Below are 17829 nucleotides of genomic sequence, written 5' to 3' on the forward strand. Positions count from 1 at the left end.
TATCCCACACGAGGGCGGTAAATGGAATTTCCGACATTTAACTTCAATGCCTCTTCCTCATCTAAGCCGGGTTCAACTCGCATTCCAAAAAAGTCATTTAGCAACAGAAGCAGACGCTAATTTACTGTTCTATACTTGTACTGAAAATGGGAGATCCTGTGGCTGATTACACGTCCCGACTTCAACAGCAGGTCAGCTCTGATACTTTACGTATACCTCTTGGTTTGCAATAATGCAATGAAATTAAGCAAGTTTAGCTCCGCAAACGTGGACATGTGGGCTAGTTGCTGACGTAATGTGTGGCAAGGCAGCTAGCCAGCTTGTAGTTCTGCTTGTAACTAGCTAAACATTGCAGCAGGTTGCTAGCTGCTTGAAATCTGCTAAAGTGTTATCTTTGTTGTATTCTAGCCAGGCAGTCTCGCTCTCTGCGCGTGTGAAAAATGACCCAATTGTCATACTAAAAGTAAAGATACCTTTAATAGAAAACGACTCAATTATATTTTATTTATTTTACCTTTATTTAACTAGGCAAGTCAGTTAAGAATAAATGCGTATTTACAATGACGACCTACACCGGCCAAACCCGGACGACGCTGGGCCAATGTGCGCCGCCCTATGGGACTCCCAATCACGGGACTCCCAATCACGGCCGATTGTGATACAGGCTGGATTCGAACCAGGATGTCTGTAGTGACGCCTGTAGCACTGAGATTCAGTGCCTTATACCGCTGCACCACTCGGCAGTTAGTTACTTGAGTAAAAGTCTAAAAGTAAGTGGTTATAAATATACTAAACCTGTTAAGTATCAAAAGTAAATGTAATTGCTAAAATATACTTAAGCATCGAAGGTAAAAGTATTAGTAATTTCAATTTCCTTATAATAAGCAAACCAGACTGCACAATTTTCTTGTTTAAAAAAAATGTACGGAGAGGCAGGGGCACACTCCAACACACAGACATTATTTAAGCAATAAGGCAGGAGGGGTGTGGTATATGGCCAATATACCACGGCTAAGGGCTGTTCTTACATGGAATGCCTGATTACATCCCTTAGCCATATACCACAAACCCCTGAGGTGCCTTATTGCAATTATAAACTGGTTACCAACGTAGTTAAGCACAGTAAAAATAAATGTTTTGGGTGTGTCAGGGAAAATGTATGGAGTAAAAAGTACATTATTTTCTTTAGGAATGTAGTAAAGTAAAAGTTGTCATATGTAAATAATAGTATTTTTACACCAATTAACAGGTAAGTCAGCTGTCACTCATGTCGCATTCAAAACAACTGGGAACTCAGAAAAAATCAAGATCCGGTCTGGGAAAAATCGTTTTGAACGGTCATCAAAATCGGAATTGAAAGTCTGAAACTCGGGCATCTTTCTAGAGCTCCGACTTTCAACCTGAAGATCACTGACGTCATGATTTCACCTAGTTTTTAAAAATGTTTATATAAAGTTTTACATTTTTACATTTACATTTTAGTCATTTAGCAGAAGCTCTTATCCAGAGCGACTTACAGTAGTGAATGCATACATTTCATACATTTTTTTCGTACTGGTCCCCCGTGGGAATCGAACCCACAACCCTGGCGTTGCAAACACCATGCTCTACCAACTGAGACACACGGGACTGTGTTGAAAACACCCTTCCCATCTAGACATTTACTGATAACAATCATATTAAATCAACATTATTCTGTAATAGACAAGAATTTGCTAGCTAACTTAGCTAGCTGACGGTTTCAATTTTGTTCTGACGGGTGTGACATCTGATTTCCTCAATCTGTGCTCATATCAGTACCTTAGCCTTAGTTTATGAGTCAAAGGCCTGAATATTGTCGTACACTGCACATTGTACCTCAACCAATGTTTTCGTAGAGGCAGGACATTTTGTTGACAGTGAACTCTTTCTCCGTCTAGGAGCTGGAGATCCATTCCCTGACTGCAGAGCTCGAGAGCCTGAAGAACCCACAGGGCCTGGGCTTGTCCTCACACCTGGATGGGCTGAGAGAGGAGAATGCCAAGCTCAAATACCGCCTCAATGTCCTCAAAAGGGTGAGTGATCACTAGTAGGACCTTCCACACGCCGCTCTAGCTACATTCATGTTATGAGATTGAGCTATCGTTCTTGTTCATGTACACAACACAGGAGGTGACTAAATGCTTAGTTTCACCTGTTATGTCCTCTTTCATTACTGGTCAGAAGAGAGGGTGAGAGAGAGAGACAGAGGCTCAGTTGCTCTATAAGTTCTAGTGAAGGGCTGTCTCTATGCTCTCCCCCAAAGATCCTGTGGGAGGGGAGGAGAAATTCTGGGTTGCCTTTATAGATTGTCCTCTATACATTGTATTGTAGTGCTCTCTGTCTATTTTCCCTATCCAGAGTCTGCAGGAGGAGAGGAGCCAGTGCAGTAAAACCATGATGAACATCAACCAGCGCCTGCAGGAGATCTTTGGGGAGGCCATCCGGGAGGCCTGCCCCGACCTGGAGAACCCTCCCCTGGCCGTCACCCCCAACCAGCAGGCCAAGTTTGGGGACTACCAGTGTAACAGCGCTATGGCCATGGCCCAGGTGGGACTAGAACACTGATGGATCTTATTCTGACTCTTCTTTTCTCTGAATCTCTTTTACACTCACTCTTAATTTCTTACCTGTTTTGATATGTGTTTGTGTTGTCTCGCTCTCCCTCTGATCTCTCTCCCACTGATCTCTCTCCCACTGTAACTCTTTCTTTCAGTCTCTATCGATTGCTCTTTCTGAGAGAGTTTAGCATATAGCCTAAATATCAACAGCTCAACTTTCATTTGAACAGTTAGGTGGTGAATGAAATGGGAGTGTAATTGTTTTGGACTTGTGTTTCAGATGATGAAATCAAAGGGCCTGAAAGTTAACCCCAGGGAGATCGCTGAGAATATTCAGAAGAACATTCCTGACAATGAGCTCATTGAGAAGACAGAAATTGCTGGACCAGGTTTTTGCCCGCATACAATATTTAAGATAGAGTCCTTAGTTGAAACAAACACAAAGCTGAGGGATGGGCCTGGAGAAATGTGACCACTCTGAAATTCATAGTCTGAGCTATAGATGCCAAGACTGACCATCCATGATATAGTTTTAACCATGTTTTAAGGCTATATACAGTGTTTGTTCACATTTACATAGTTTACGAACAATGGAGACAACCAAGCTTATTTTTGGTTTTGAAGGGGTATTACAGTTTGAGCTCATAAGGCATTTATTTATAAGTTATATTCTTCAAGAATCAATGGGTATATATAATTAATTTCTAAGTACAAAAATGGATGCAGCAACTAAGGATTCTAGATTGAATTGATTATAGTCATGTGCTCAATGTACTGAGGGCCGTTACATTGCTTTTTGTACCCTCAGGGTTCATCAATGTTCACCTTAAGAGATCGTTTGTGTCCAAACTGCTGACCAACCTGCTACTCAACGGTGTCCAACCTCCTCCCTTAGAGAGCAAGAAGAAGGTAGGCGAACATCCTGCTTTTACGGACCCAACCGTTGCCCTTTTCCCTATTTAAATGTGGGGATGAATCTTCTGTGTGTTTGGGTTTTCTAGGTGGTTGTGGACTTCTCATCTCCTAACATCGCCAAGGAGATGCATGTCGGTCACCTGCGCTCCACAATCATTGGTGACAGCATGTGTCGTCTCTTTGAGTTCCTGGGCTACGACGTCTTGAGGTCAGTACGTCAGTAAAGATATGATGTAAAAATACAAATTCAGTTGATCTTTTTGAAGTGTACTGGTAACACTTTATTTTATGGTACAGAAATGACCAGGTGTTTACTTAAAGTACATGGTGTAATAAATGGTAATAAAACAGTACCTAAACAAAACCTATGAATGTGTGTATAGTTTTTGTGGTACATTATTAAACAGCTGTAGCAAATGCCAGTCACAAATATACCATAACTGAGCCAAATGAATGCCAACTGAGCCAGAGCCACCCCTACATTGCACCGTATGCTAGTGTATTTGTGTGACATCCTGCCCTGCAGTAAATCCTTTTTTGTGTGAGTGTTTGTTTACCATGTTATCACTGCATTTATTTGTGTTTTGTACCACAGGCTGAATCACGTAGGGGACTGGGGCACCCAGTTTGGGATGCTCATCGCTCACCTGCAAGACAAGTTCCCAAACTACCTGACCGTATCGCCTCCTATCGGAGACCTGCAGGCCTTCTACAAAGTGAGTCCACCCAAAACACCTGCTTTTTCTATAAAGTTGACCACTAGATGGAGGTGGTGGGTTTAAAAAAAGAAAAGGAAAAGGGTATGGCATCAGACATGGCATGTCCTTTCCTCTGGCCAACTTTTGAGTTGTGTGACTATCCTGGGCATCCAATACATTCTGTTCCTCACTAGTCGTCATCAGATATGTTACCTATTGTCTCCCCTGCTGATTTAATTTTTTTTTTTTAAAGTACCGTTATTTTACCAGGTAAGTTGACTGAGAACACATTCTCATTTACAGCAACGACCTGGGGAATAGTTTCAGGGGAGAGGAGGGGGATGAATGAGCCAATTGTAAGCTGGGGATGATTAGGTGGCCGTGATGGTATGAGGGCCAGATTGGGAATTTAGCCAGGACACCAGGGGTTAACACCCCTACTCTTACAATAAGTGCAATGGGATCTTTAGTGACCACAGAGAGTCAGGGCACCCGTTTAACGTCCCATCCAAAAGTCTGCACCCTACACAGGGCAGTGTCCCCAATCACAGCCCTGTGATTGGGATATTGGGACATTGGGATATTTTTTAGACCCGAGGAAAGAGTGCCTCCTACTGGCCCTCCAACACCGATTACTGATAGGAGTGATTCCTCCCTGTCTGTGTGTCCCAGGAGTCTAAGAAGCGTTTTGACGAGGAGGAGGACTTTAAGAAGAGGGCCTACCAGTGTGTGGTCAAGCTGCAGAGCAAAGACCCAGCTTTCATCAAAGGATGGAACCTCATCTGTGACGTTTCCAGGAATGGTGGGTGGGATGAATGGATGATGAAAGTCAAAATGTATTATAAAGGCTTTGATCTAGGGGTAGTTAGACCTTATGCCATGTACTGTGAAGAGTCAAAGATAACATTATTTAGCATGAGTAAATTCACAAAAATAAAGATATAGGCTGCAGTAGTTTAGCTTTGAATGAAAGGTCACAATCAGACACACAGATGAAGTTGTGGCATTGGCCATATTGGACTTTGAGATGTTTATCAGCATCATGGAGTTTTTCAAATCTTCAAAATGGGAGGTTCACATGGGGTGATGAGGTTCTTCACACTAGTTTTCATGGTGACTGCTCTATTGTCAGTTCTGTTTAATGTGTGTGTGTGTGATAAAGGTCATGGCAGGCGTGAGGCGTCAGACCTCTGACAGGTCACAGCTCTCCATACTGTGTGCGATCTCTGGAAGGATTTAAACCTTGACGTGACAGATGGGGAGAGAGAGAGAGACAATATGTTCCCAATGCCTTTATCAGCCATCAGTCCCCACGGAGACCCAGCTGAGGAAGGGCAATTAGGTTGCTCCGTCCTTTTTCTCTTCTTTTTTTTCTTCCACTGAATGAGTGACTTCATTTCCTCGAGTCTCATCCAAAGACATGCAGTGTGTTTAGTACTGATATTCCCCTGGTGTTGCTACTGTACTCTAACAGAGATTTACCCTCCAACTCTTGTCTTTATGTCTCTCGTAGAATTCCAGAAGGTCTACAACTGTCTGGACATCCAGATCATCGAGAGAGGAGAGTCCTTCTACCAGGAGAAGATGACCGCCGTGGTTAAAGAGTTTGAGGCCAAAGGTCATTCAGTTTGAATCAATCAAAACAAAGATAGCTTTACGTTGTCATTCAGTTGATTTTCAGCTTATTCATATTGAGCTAGAAGGACATCATGTACTCTTCGGCTCAGGTTGGTTGCTGTACTGTGCAGTTTGCTGTAGTTGGCCTATGTGACCAGAAGGGGGCACTGTTGTCTCAGCAATACTCGCACTCATTTTTTCCTCACTCACTCACTCACTCACTCACTCACTCACTCACTCACTCACTCACTCACTCACTCACTCACTCACTCACTCACTCACTCACTCTCTTTCCCTCCCTCCCTCCAGGCCTGGTGGAGATGGATGAGGGCCGTAAGATAGTGTTTGCCCCGGGCCAGCAGATCCCCCTGACGGTGGTGAAGTCTGACGGTGGCTACACGTACGACACATCAGACCTGGCCGCCCTGCGCCACCGGCTCTTTGACGAGAAGGCAGACATCATCATCTACGTGACGGACAGCGGCCAGGTGAGAAGGGTGTGGAGGGAAGTCCGAGTGCCAGTCTGTTTGTGCCATCATGCCTACTCATTGTCATGTGATACATGTTTGGCTTTGACAAGGATAGCATTTGGGACCATGCTACCTCTGTTGTGCCTCTGAGGTCCTAGCTTTGACACCCACGGTGTCACCTGCTGAAAATGTGCTTGTGTCTTGGTTTCTCTGTGAGAAGACTGTCAGGGACTGGTATGAGTAGGGGACTTCAGAGTGCTGCCCACTCACTGTAGTTCAAGACCACAAGCATTGCCTTGTCTGAGTGTTCCCTGTCATTTTTATGCTGTTGAAGTTTCTACTGGAATGGATCATACATGCAAAATCATTAGGCTCACCGTCACTAATAGTCTGTCAAACTCTGTCAAAACATTCAACCGGCGTTCAATTCTTTTTTGTTCATTTTTTTTTTTGTGACTCTAGTTTTATTATGCGCATGTCTGTTTTTTTACTTCACAACAGGGCACCCACTTCCAGGTAGTGTTTGCAGCGGCTCAGATGATTGGCTGGTATGACCCCAATGTGACACGAGTGGAGCATGCTGGTTTCGGAGTGGTGCTAGGAGAGGATAAGTGAGTATCTACAAATTATTTAAGTAATTTTTTTTCCAGGGTCTTATTCATTAGGGCACACAACAATAAAACAGTTTTAAAAGAGTTTGCAACAGAAAACAAAAATGAGTGATTCTTATTGGACAAGTCCAGGGTGCCCCTCCTGTTTCAGTACATTTTCTTCCATTTGGTGCCTAATGAATGCGACCCAGATTGGCATACTCCAACAATCACAGACACATGCCTAATTTAGTGTTCATAGCTCAGTATACTGTACTGGGCCGTCCAAGAGAACACCCACCCCACCCACTTGTGGCCTCAGCAGCCTATTGAATTAGCACACTTAGCTTTTATTTGTCCATTATTTGCTCTATTGGCCCATTGGTCGCGCATCGTCTTGTTGTGTATGGCTACTCGGAGTATCGTTACCGAGCAGATAATGTCACCTAGTGCATTAATAAAACATCAAACACAGGCAGAGAATGTGTTGTGTTGGTCGTAAGAGGCTGTAGTGGAGGTGAGAGGAGCCAACTAAGTGGTGGTTAGCGCCTGGTACTTCGCTGTAGGCTGGGAGGAAGCTGAAGCACTGTCAAACGCTGGTCACAGTTCAACATGGGAAAGTGGAAAAGCACACTTCCTTTCTCATGATCACTAATTCAACATGATTTCATTCATTGAACATGATTGGATAGAGCCATGCAAGTGGAACACTACTTATGTCAGATTAGTGGTGAAGGAAGGAACGATGTGTTTTTGAGGTGGATTTGAACAGGGCCTGAGTGTTGTCTTTGTCTGTTTGTCCACAGAAAGAAGTTTAAGACTCGCTCCGGGGACACGGTGAGGCTGATGGACCTGCTGGACGAAGGCCTGAAGAGGTCCATGGAAAAACTCAAGGAGAAGGACAGGGACAAGGTGAAGAATGGATGCTGCCTGTCTTTCCAACATTACTGCATAGCCATAAACTCTTCAACTCTTTGCAAGGCCAAATCAGGTGTGATAGTTGATAGTACTTGGCTGGGACGAAAGTACGCACCCACCCAAGCACTGACAGGAGAGTGTAGAAAACATCATTACTACAGCCTGAACAGTCATCTTACTAATGAGTGTGAAACTAGCCTGGCTGTGTGAAGTCTTTACTGAAGCACAACAGTGAGTCCATTTGGAGTTTTAAACAGAGAACGAACAGCTACTGCTCTTGCAGATTGTCTCCTAGGTTGAACACAGCACTGTGAAACGATGCCTCTCTCTCTAATCTTGGTTTTCTAAAGGCTTTTGGGATACAGAAACGCATACTGCTTCCACCTGGCATAGCTGTCTGCCTGCAAATCGCAGCCCGCCTCTTTTTTTTCTGATCCTATTACTTGTGTTTGTTTCTATGAAGCAAGAAGAGGTTCTCTGAAGTGTGGTTTGGCTGTTATGTTTCTGCTAAGCCTATAATTGTCAAGGATATCGAAAGTTACCCACGCTGCATTAAATTATGCGGAAAAGTTAGTGGGCGTATAATTGCGCTGTTCCCTAGGGCGTAATCAATTAAGCAAACGCCGGATGAGGGAGCCAACTCAGATCTATTCTGAGATCTTTTTATTTTGTTAGTGCAGTAAGCGTACCCCCCTCAGCCCGTTTCTTTCCAGGCCCCGACGTAGCATCGTTGGCACCACAGGGCTGGCCACGCGCCCAACCCTGCCACATGAAGCATGCATGAGAGAACCAGCTGTTCCAGACGACCAAGAATGTTGTGAAGAGGTCACGACAAAGCCTTTTCCCCCTCAGGGGACTGAAAAGATTTGGCATGGATCCTCAGATCATCAAAAAGTTCTATAGCTGCACCATCGAGAGCATCCTGACCCCCCCCCCCTTGTTTTTACACTGCTACTACTCACTGTTTATTATCTATGCATAGTCACTTTACCCCTACCTACATGTATAAATTACCTTGACTAACCTGTACCCCCCGTACATTGACTGGGTATCGGTACCCCTTGTATACAGCCTCATTATTATTTTGTTGTAACTTATTTTTTTTTTTTTCATTTTTTTACTTTAGTTTATTTAGTAAATATTTTCTTAACTATATTTTCTTCAAACTGCATTGTTGGTTAAGGGCTTGTAAGTAAGCATTTCACGGTAAGGTCTACATTGTTCTATTCAGTGCATGTGACAAATACAATTTGATTTGTTTGTCCCAACCTCATTAAAATAAACCCGCCCTGCTCAAAACACTCAAGCACACAAATCCTATACAAATGCTAAAGAACACAATCCACTCTCTCTCGTTACTTGTGAGCCTGTCCATACCTAACAGGGTATTTGACTCAACATGGATGTCAGAATGACAGGTCCAACTCATAGCACTACAGTACTTCAACTTGTCCCAGATATCTTGTGACACACAGAAACAAGTTGTGACCCATCCCAGATGCCAAGTGACTGAACACATGCTGATTGGCTGTAACTCTGATTATAAGATGTCTGTCTGCCCCAGGTTCTGAGCACGGAGGATCTGACCAAGGCCCAGCGCTCGGTGGCATTTGGCTGCATCAAGTACGCCGACCTGTCTCACAACCGCATCAACGACTATGTGTTCTCCTTCGACAAGATGCTGGACGACCGGGGCAACACGGCCGCCTACCTCCTATACGCCTTCACCCGCATCAGGTGAGCCATCCCTGGGGAGCTACACTCACCCCCCTACCCTTACAGTCCCCTGGTGGTATTAACCCAGAGTTGCCACGCCCCCAATCTGTCTCCATTTATCTGTACACGAGTGGAGGGGGGAAAAGCCGTCTTCTTCAGGGTGGTCGATGGTAACACACTAAGTCAATAGTGCACTCACAGGTGGCGGTGGCTCCTGCTGTGGAGGGAAACTGGGGTTACACACGCTTGTTTGAGCATTGGGTTTGAAACCCCGGATGCTGCTCATCTTGTAGATCTGCAGTTGTAGATAGCTAAAGAACACAATGGTATTGTTCTGGGATCATTTGGTTCACTGTCAGTCCCAGTCAGGATCAGATATAGTCTCTTTTGATAGCCGGCATCATGCTCCAACTAATCTCAGTTACCCAGAAGTAAAATTATCTCACGAAAGTTTGTCATTTCCTGTTTTACTTCTGGGGGGAAATGCCATTAACAATTGTGATTACCTTTTGTGCGAAGGAAGCGAAGTCGCCTCCCTTGCAAACGGAAACTCTGGGCCAAACCCCTCCCTTTGGCTAATTTCACCCATGTTTATCATGGCCAAAAAGGGAATACATTTTTATGATATACACAGTTTTGACTATGTGGCTGTGGAATCTAGTGGAAACCATTTATCATCCTCACACAAGCTTGAAAATCACTGCGCCAGTTTAAGCACTACCTTCGCCGCATCCTGATTCGTCCAAATAATCAATGATTCAATACCCAAAACCAGGAACTACTGCTGCTTGTAATCACATAATTCTATGTGAGCCTTGACAGATTCTCCCCATTTCATCTGTCCAAGAGAGATTATGCTCCAATGAACTGAACAATCTGGATCTGCAGCATCACCAGGGATTTTCAAATAAATTATAGTCCCACCTAACTCGTGTTGCTATAATCATGTGATAACCTGCCTAGTTACAATGTAATCACAATGTAGGTACACTTTATAAAATGGAACTGGTCTGCCATTTATATCCTACTTCACATATCCCTTCCCCTCCTGTGTCTGCAGGTCCATAGCCCGGTTGGCTAACATCGACGAGGCAGCGCTCCGTAAAGCAGCAGAGACCACGGAGTTGCTCTTGGAGCACGACAAGGAGTGGAAGTTGGGCAAGTGTCTCCTGCGCTTCCCTGAGATCCTGCAGAAGATCCTGGATGACCTGCTGCTCCACACGCTTTGTGACTACCTGTATGAGCTGGCCACGACCTTCACAGAGTTCTACGACAGCTGTTACTGTATCGAGAAGGACCGCCAGACAGGTAGGGCAGAGACACTGGGGTGATGGAGGCTGAGAGTGTCCGTCTTTCTATTAGTTGATCTGTCTCCATTCATCTATACATCCATCCATCCATCCATCCATCCAATGGTCCATACTAAATGCTGGTTTGCACGCTCTTGACATTCTCTCAACCTGTTTCACATGGAATGCTACAGTGTGTGTGTTTATGCCTGAACAGGCAGTTAACCCACTGTTCCTAGGCCGTCATTGAAAATAAGAATTTGTTCTTAACTGACTTGCCTAGTTAAATAAAGATAAAAAGTGTGTGTGTATATATGTATTTATTTTAGTGACCGACGCTTCAACCTTGTTTCTTATGATTTATTCTTTGACTGTACCTTTTTTCCATTTATGAATGTTATTCCATGCGTTTCTATGGGCTTTAGTAGTAAAGGTCAACATCAATATTTTATCAAATCATTTGTCTTTTTTTTTTTTTTTATACCTAAAGGGTTCCTAAAATTCTAAATCAAATAGCTAAATGATCCATAGTATGACCATCCTTAAAAAAAATCCATATGTCAGTTTAGCACCTCCTCTCCCCCAATGCTTAGACTGTAAAGAATTACATTCTGAATGTCAGCTTGTTTTCCACCCTTAGTAACAATGAAGGCCAATTTGAGTTTTAACCATACAAATGCTGGTCTACAGACCAATGGAAGTCTCATGAGTAGTCTATGGGTGGCTCTCAATAACACCCTCTCTTTCCTTTAGTCATCCTTTTTTAAACTGATTTTAAAGGAGCTGACTGGGATGTATGTCATTGGATGACAATGGCATGGACATTACCAAGTGCTTGAATGACTCTAATATGACAATAACAGATGATTTGTTAGTGTAAATGAAGGAGAAGTGGTATTGTTTGTCAATTACATCAATGTCCATGTCCTATAATGACTTGTCTGTTTCATTTGCCCTCCCTCTGGCTTAATTTCTATTGGATCTCCTGATTGTCCCATGGATCGTTGAATCGTGAACATTGATTTAGTGACTGCTCTATTATTGGGATGTGATTCTGTGTCATTTTATTGGATTGAAATGACCTCCGATCTATGTGTTGACCCATCTCTCTCGCTGTCCTGTCTCTCTCTCTCTCGACAGGTGAGGTGGTAAAGGTAAACATGTGGAGGATGCTCCTATGTGACGCCACTGCCGCCATCATGGCCAAAGGCTTCGATATCCTGGGCATCAACCCTGTCTCCAGGATGTGACCTCATCACAGCGACATCACAATGCCCTCCTCCCATCTCCTCAGACGACCGAAAAATAGAGCCACTTCCACCCATTGTCACCTGGGATCTTACTGTATACCAAATAAAAATTACTGCTTGTCAAAAAAAGGATCTGGCACCCTGCTCATCATTCTCCATATAAATGTCAGAATACCTACCAAGCAAATTACAGACTCCTCTTTAAATCTGGGTATTCCTCCAAAGCTCCATTGTCCTGAGTCTGCACAACTCTGCCAGGACCTAGGATCAAGGGAGATACTAAAGTGTTTTAGTACTATATCTCTTGACGCAATGATGAAAATAATCATGGCCTCCAAACCCTCAAGCTGCATACTGGACCCTATTCCAACTAAACTACTGAAAGAGCTGCTTCCTGTGCTTGGCCCTCCTATGTTGAACATAATAAACGGCTCTCTATCCACCGGATGTGTACCAAGCTCACTAAAAGTGGCAGTAATAAAGCCTCTCTTGAAAAAGCCGAATCTTGATCCAGAAATTATAAAAAACTATCGGCCTATATCGAATCTTCCATTCCTCTCCAAAATTTTAGAAAAAGCTGTTGCACAGCAACTGACTGCCTTCCTGAAGACAAACAATGTATACGAAACGCTTCAGTCTGGTTTTAGACCCCATCATAGCACTGAGACTGCACTTGTGAAGGTGGTAAATGACCTTTTAATGACGTCAGACCGAGGCTCTGCATCTGTCCTCGTGCTCCTAGATCTTAGTGCCGCTTTTGATACCATCGATCACCACATTCTTTTGGAGAGATTGGAAACCCAAATTGGTCTACATGGACAAGTTCTGGCCTGGTTTAGATCTTATCTGTCGGAAAGATATCAGTTTGTCTCTGTGAATGGTTTGTCCTCTGACAAATCAATTGTAAATTTCGGTGTTCCTCAAGGTTCCGTTTTAGGACCACTATTGTTTTCACTATATATTTTACCTCTTGGGGATGTCATTCGAAAACATAATGTTAAATTTCACTGCTATGCAGACGACACACAGCTGTACATTTCAATGAAACATGGTGAAGCCCCAAAATTGCCCTCGCTAGAAGCCTGTGTTTCAGACATAAAGAAGTGGATGGCTGCAAACTTTCTACTTTTAAACTCGGACAAAACAGAGATGCTTGTTCTAGGTCCCAAGAAACAAAGAGATCTTCTGTTGAATCTGACAATTAATCTGGATGGTTGTACAGTCGTCTCAAATAAAACTGTGAAGGACCTCGGCGTTACTCTGGACCCTGATCTCTCTTTTGAAGAACATATCAAGACTGTTTCAAGGACAGCTTTTTTCCATCTACGTAACATTGCAAAAATCAGAAATTTTCTGTCCAAAAATGACGCAGAAAAATTAATCCATGCTTTTGTTACTTCTAGGCTGGACTACTGCAATGCTCTACTTTCCGGCTACCCGGATAAAGCACTAAATAAACTTCAGTTAGTGCTAAATACGGCTGCTAGAATCCTGACTAGAACCAAAAAATTTGATCATATTACTCCAGTGTTAGCCTCCCTACACTGGCTTCCTGTTAAGGCAAGGGCTGATTTCAAGGTTTTACTGCTAACCTACAAAGCATTACATGGGCTTGCTCCTACCTATCTTTCCGATTTGGTCCTGCCGTACATACCTACACGTACGCTACGGTCACAAGACGCAGGCCTCCTAATTGTCCCTAGAATTTCTAAGCAAACGGCTGGAGGTAGGGCTTTCTCCTATAGAGCTCCATTTTTATGGAATGGTCTGCCTACCAATGTGAGAGACGCAGACTCAGTCTCAACCTTTAAGTCTTTACTGAAGACTTATCTCTTCAGTAGGTCCTATGATTAAGTATAGTCTGGCCCAGGAGTGTGAAGGTGAACGGAAAGGCTGGAGCAACGAACCGCCCTTGCTGTCTCTGCCTTGCCGGTTCCCCTCTTTCCACTGGGATTCTCTGCCTCTAACCCTTTTACAGAGGCTGAGTCACTGGCCTACTGGTGTTCTTCCATGCCGTCCATGGGAGGGGTGCGTCACTTGAGTGGGTTGAGTCACTGACGTGGTCTTCCTGTCTGGGTTGGCGCCCCCCCCCCCCCCCCCCCCCTTGGGTTGTGCCATGGCGGAGATCGTTGTGGGCTATACTCGGCCTTGTCTTAGGACGGTAAGTTGGTGGTTGGAGACATCCCTCTAGTGGTGTGGGGGCTGTGCTTTGGCAAAGTGGGTGGGGTTATATCCTGCCTGTTTGGCCCTGTCCGGGGGTATCATCGGATGGGGCCACAGTGTCTTCTGATCCCTCCTGTCTCAGCCTCCAGTATTTATGCTGCAGTAGTTTATGTGTCGGGGGGCTAGGGTCAGTCTGTTACATCTGGAGTATTTCTCTTGTCTTATCCGGTGTCCTGTGTGTATTTAAATATGCTCTCTCTAATTCTCTCTTTCTCTCTTTCTGTCTTTCTCTCGGAGGACCTGAGCCCTAGGACCATGCCTCAGGACTACCTGGTATGATGACTCCTTGCTGTCCCCAGTCCACCTGGCCGTGCTGCTGCTCCAGTTTCAACTGTTCTGCCTGCGGCTATGGAACCCTGACCTGTTCACCGGACGTGCTTGTTGCACCCTCGACAACTACTATGATTATTATTATTTGACCATGCTGGTCATTTATGAACATTTTAACATTTTAACATTTTGACCATGTTCTGTTTTAATATCCACCCTGCACAGCCAGAAGAGGACTGGCCACCCCTCATAGCCTGGTTCCTCTCTAGGTTTCTTCCTAGGTTTTTGGCCTTTCTAGGGAGTTTTTCCTAGGGAGTTTTTCCTAGCCACCGTGCTTCTTTCACATGCTTTGCTTGCTGTTTGGGGTTTTAGGCTGGGTTTCTGTACAGCACTTTGAGAATATCAGCTGATGTACGAAGGGCTATATAAAAATAAATTTGATTTGATTTGATTGAGGAATGTCTGGAGAGGCTGCCAAAACAGCAATCCTGACTTGGGCTACAGCTTATTGCACAGGGGATTCGAGATGTATGTGTTAGACATTGACCTTTGTTTATTGCAGTAAATCTGAGCTGATCCTGACCTGACCAAATAATACACTATTTCAGATGAAAGACGTCGATCGCGAAGGAAGGAAGCATAAGTAGCTAAACATGTATCCTTTCTTGCAGTGTGGATGGTTAAATGGAGCATATTATTTTGGCTATTTGAGCCTAATTTTTGAGGCCTTTGAAGTCGAAAGTGTGAAGGTTTTCTGTCATCTTTAGTCCAGCTACCCCATCTGTCATTTGACTTGAAACCCATATACATATTTGTAACCCGTGCACCTGTGATATTGGTCACTTTGAGGACAGCCAAGTGCAGAAGACTTTCCTGTACTGAAAAAGATTGAATCAAAGTGTTTTAACCATATTGTAGACTTTTCAATCCACTTTCATATCAATAGGCAATTATTGCTCCCATTTATATATATATTTTAGACAATGTATTGAAATTGCATGATTTTCAAATTCATTTTAATTGTATTGATGCAATTACATTGTATCTGCGGTTTTGTTAAAGCCTCCATCATTTACTCACAGTAGAGACTCAAATGCATGATTCGCACTTTAGGTCTGATACAAACCTGCTGACTGAATATATATATATATATACATTTTTTACTTTGTCCTTTTCAGCATGGTTCCTGCAACTATGGTGGATGTGTAACGAAGCCAGCCCATGTACAGTTTGGCTTGGCTAGACTTAGTTTGCCTTAGTGTGAATCAGCAACAGAGAGACTTGGGGACAACAGTTCTTCTCCTCCCAAGTGACAGTGGTAGAAGATCCTCACCCTGGCTATTTACCTGCATGCCAAGGTTAAATCAACACTAATGATGAATGCCTTGTCCCATCCTGATAATCAGCTGTGTGATTCATGGAATTGATTTGTCCAGCTAAATGGACAATTGCTTATTATTTACTTATTGCACAGGTAGCTGTGGACTGACCAGATACTGATTAGACTTGACTTAAGTTCTAAATTACACATGATAACAAGGGGAAGGAGAAATAACAAGAGGACTAATCGGTTTGTCTTTGTCTCAATGGCAAATATCTTGTCATGGTTGGAGGGGCTCCTTTGTTAGTTAAATACTATATATTTTCTGTGCAGGTTCAATGAACAAGGTGCATCAGTGACTTCGCACAGCTTGTAACTTAACTGGCTTTACTTAGTTGGTCCTCTTGGGTCCATTGGAGCAAAGGGTGTCCACCATGGCTTTCCACTTCAGCCATTTCTGTGTGAAGACCTTTGCTCCTTGCCAGGGCTTTGCTGAGTTTACCACAGCATGTGGATGCTCACTTATTAGATCCGTGGCCTCAAATTATACTCATTAGCCTCTGAAATGAAATTGGACTAGCCTGATTAATCCTCAAAACCAACATTGTATTCTCTGTCATAGCAACTAAGTGTTATGTGTTAGCAGGTGCACTAAATTACTAATTTAGTGACAAATGATAATCTCACACAGAGGCAGCCAAGACTAATTGTAAGGCTGTGTTTTCCCATGGGAAAGTTATTCACTGTTGTAGATGGATACAGACTAGTATTATGCTGTAAAGGATGCCACGAGCAGTATAAATCACCTCTCTAAACTTGAGTTGAGCTCATAAACTGTGATAAGTGGAAGTGTCTGTGTATGATCCGTCACCAGAATGTATGAAATATCCATATTTATATGAATCTTTTATCATTCCACTGCATGACTTTATAGCTAGTCTTCAATACCTACTGGAACAGTGATTCCCAGTGCATTTATTAAAAATGTATCAATCTTCCACAATATGGGTACTTTGGTGCGCATGTCCCCGGTTGAAGGACAATGTGCTGAAGGTGTTTTGACAAAGGCTTCAGGAGGAAAATGGTTTACCACATTGTTTTGGCACCAAGCTTCAATAACACCTGCAATAGGATTTACTCACAGTGGAATAGAGATCCTCAGCAGTACTCTATAGTTTCATCTTATTCTGCCTCTGGTTCAGCCAGGCAGTGGACTGCACTGCACAAAATGAATGGGTTTTCCCACAAATGTTTACTTCAATTTCCATGGACTGTAGTCACAGCCAGGTCTTTTGTGCTATACTACTAGGCTGCCTAGTGTTAGGTGGTTGGAGGAGAGGTTTGGTGTCGAGTCTGTGGAGTAATATTTCTGGCCTCTGATTCCATCTTGACCTTTTGAGTTACAAAGACAGCCCGATTCTGGTCTTTTTTTCCACTAATTGGTCTTTTGACCAATAACATCAGATCTTTTCACATCGGAGCTTATCTGAATGGTCAAAATACCAATTAGTGAAAACAAGTTCAGAATTGGGCTGAACATATAAACACAACCAGAATCATCAAGTTGTCAAGACATTTCCGGATTGTTCAACCATATGGGGTGGCGTTACCCAAACCCAATCTGAAATCTTCGCCACAGGCACTAGCCCTGTTATAAGCTATACGTTTCTCTTCTAAAAGACTGTTATTGAAATTCCACAAAATCCCCTTTTAGATCCAGCCTGATGGCCTAACCATGTGAGGTATTTTGGCTTCCCCATTCACATGCAGTTATTCAGCATATTCATGATTTTAGGAGAATGCCTCAGTACTAGGTGCTTAAAGGGGATTCAATAATGTGATCTAGGAGATTAATCAATAAGATATGTAAATGTCATTATGCAAATATGACACAAGTGGGCGGGTTGAAAGCGTAAATCATTTCCTAAGAATATTGTAACAGAGGGAAAGAGAGAATGTTTGTCTTTGGAAAT

The 17829-nt window shown here is 43.4% G+C and overlaps 1 protein-coding gene across 2 annotated transcripts; it reads left to right on the forward strand.

Moving 5' to 3' along the window:
- Positions 1-31: 31 nt before the first annotated feature.
- Positions 32-12174, forward strand: LOC106568002 (arginine--tRNA ligase, cytoplasmic). 2 transcript variants are annotated; one of them, XM_082960347.1, is made up of 15 exons: positions 32-191; positions 1920-2054; positions 2380-2568; positions 2860-2968; positions 3388-3488; positions 3581-3702; positions 4090-4210; positions 4865-4994; positions 5706-5810; positions 6119-6297; positions 6781-6890; positions 7676-7781; positions 9352-9524; positions 10564-10811; positions 11938-12174. In XM_082960347.1, exons 1-15 carry the CDS (start codon positions 147-149, stop codon positions 11973-11975), a joined length of 1911 nt encoding a protein of 636 aa, XP_082816473.1. In that variant the 5' UTR covers positions 32-146; the 3' UTR covers positions 11976-12174. The 2 variants fall into 2 exon arrangements, with proteins under 2 accessions (XP_082816473.1, XP_013993449.1); XM_014137974.3 differs by having other exon boundaries at positions 33-191; positions 11933-12174.
- Positions 12175-17829: the final 5655 nt, after the last annotated feature.

This window comes from Salmo salar, chromosome 13, assembly GCF_965601325.2.
Source record: "Salmo salar chromosome 13, fSalSal1, whole genome shotgun sequence".
NCBI lineage: Eukaryota > Metazoa > Chordata > Actinopteri > Salmoniformes > Salmonidae > Salmo > Salmo salar.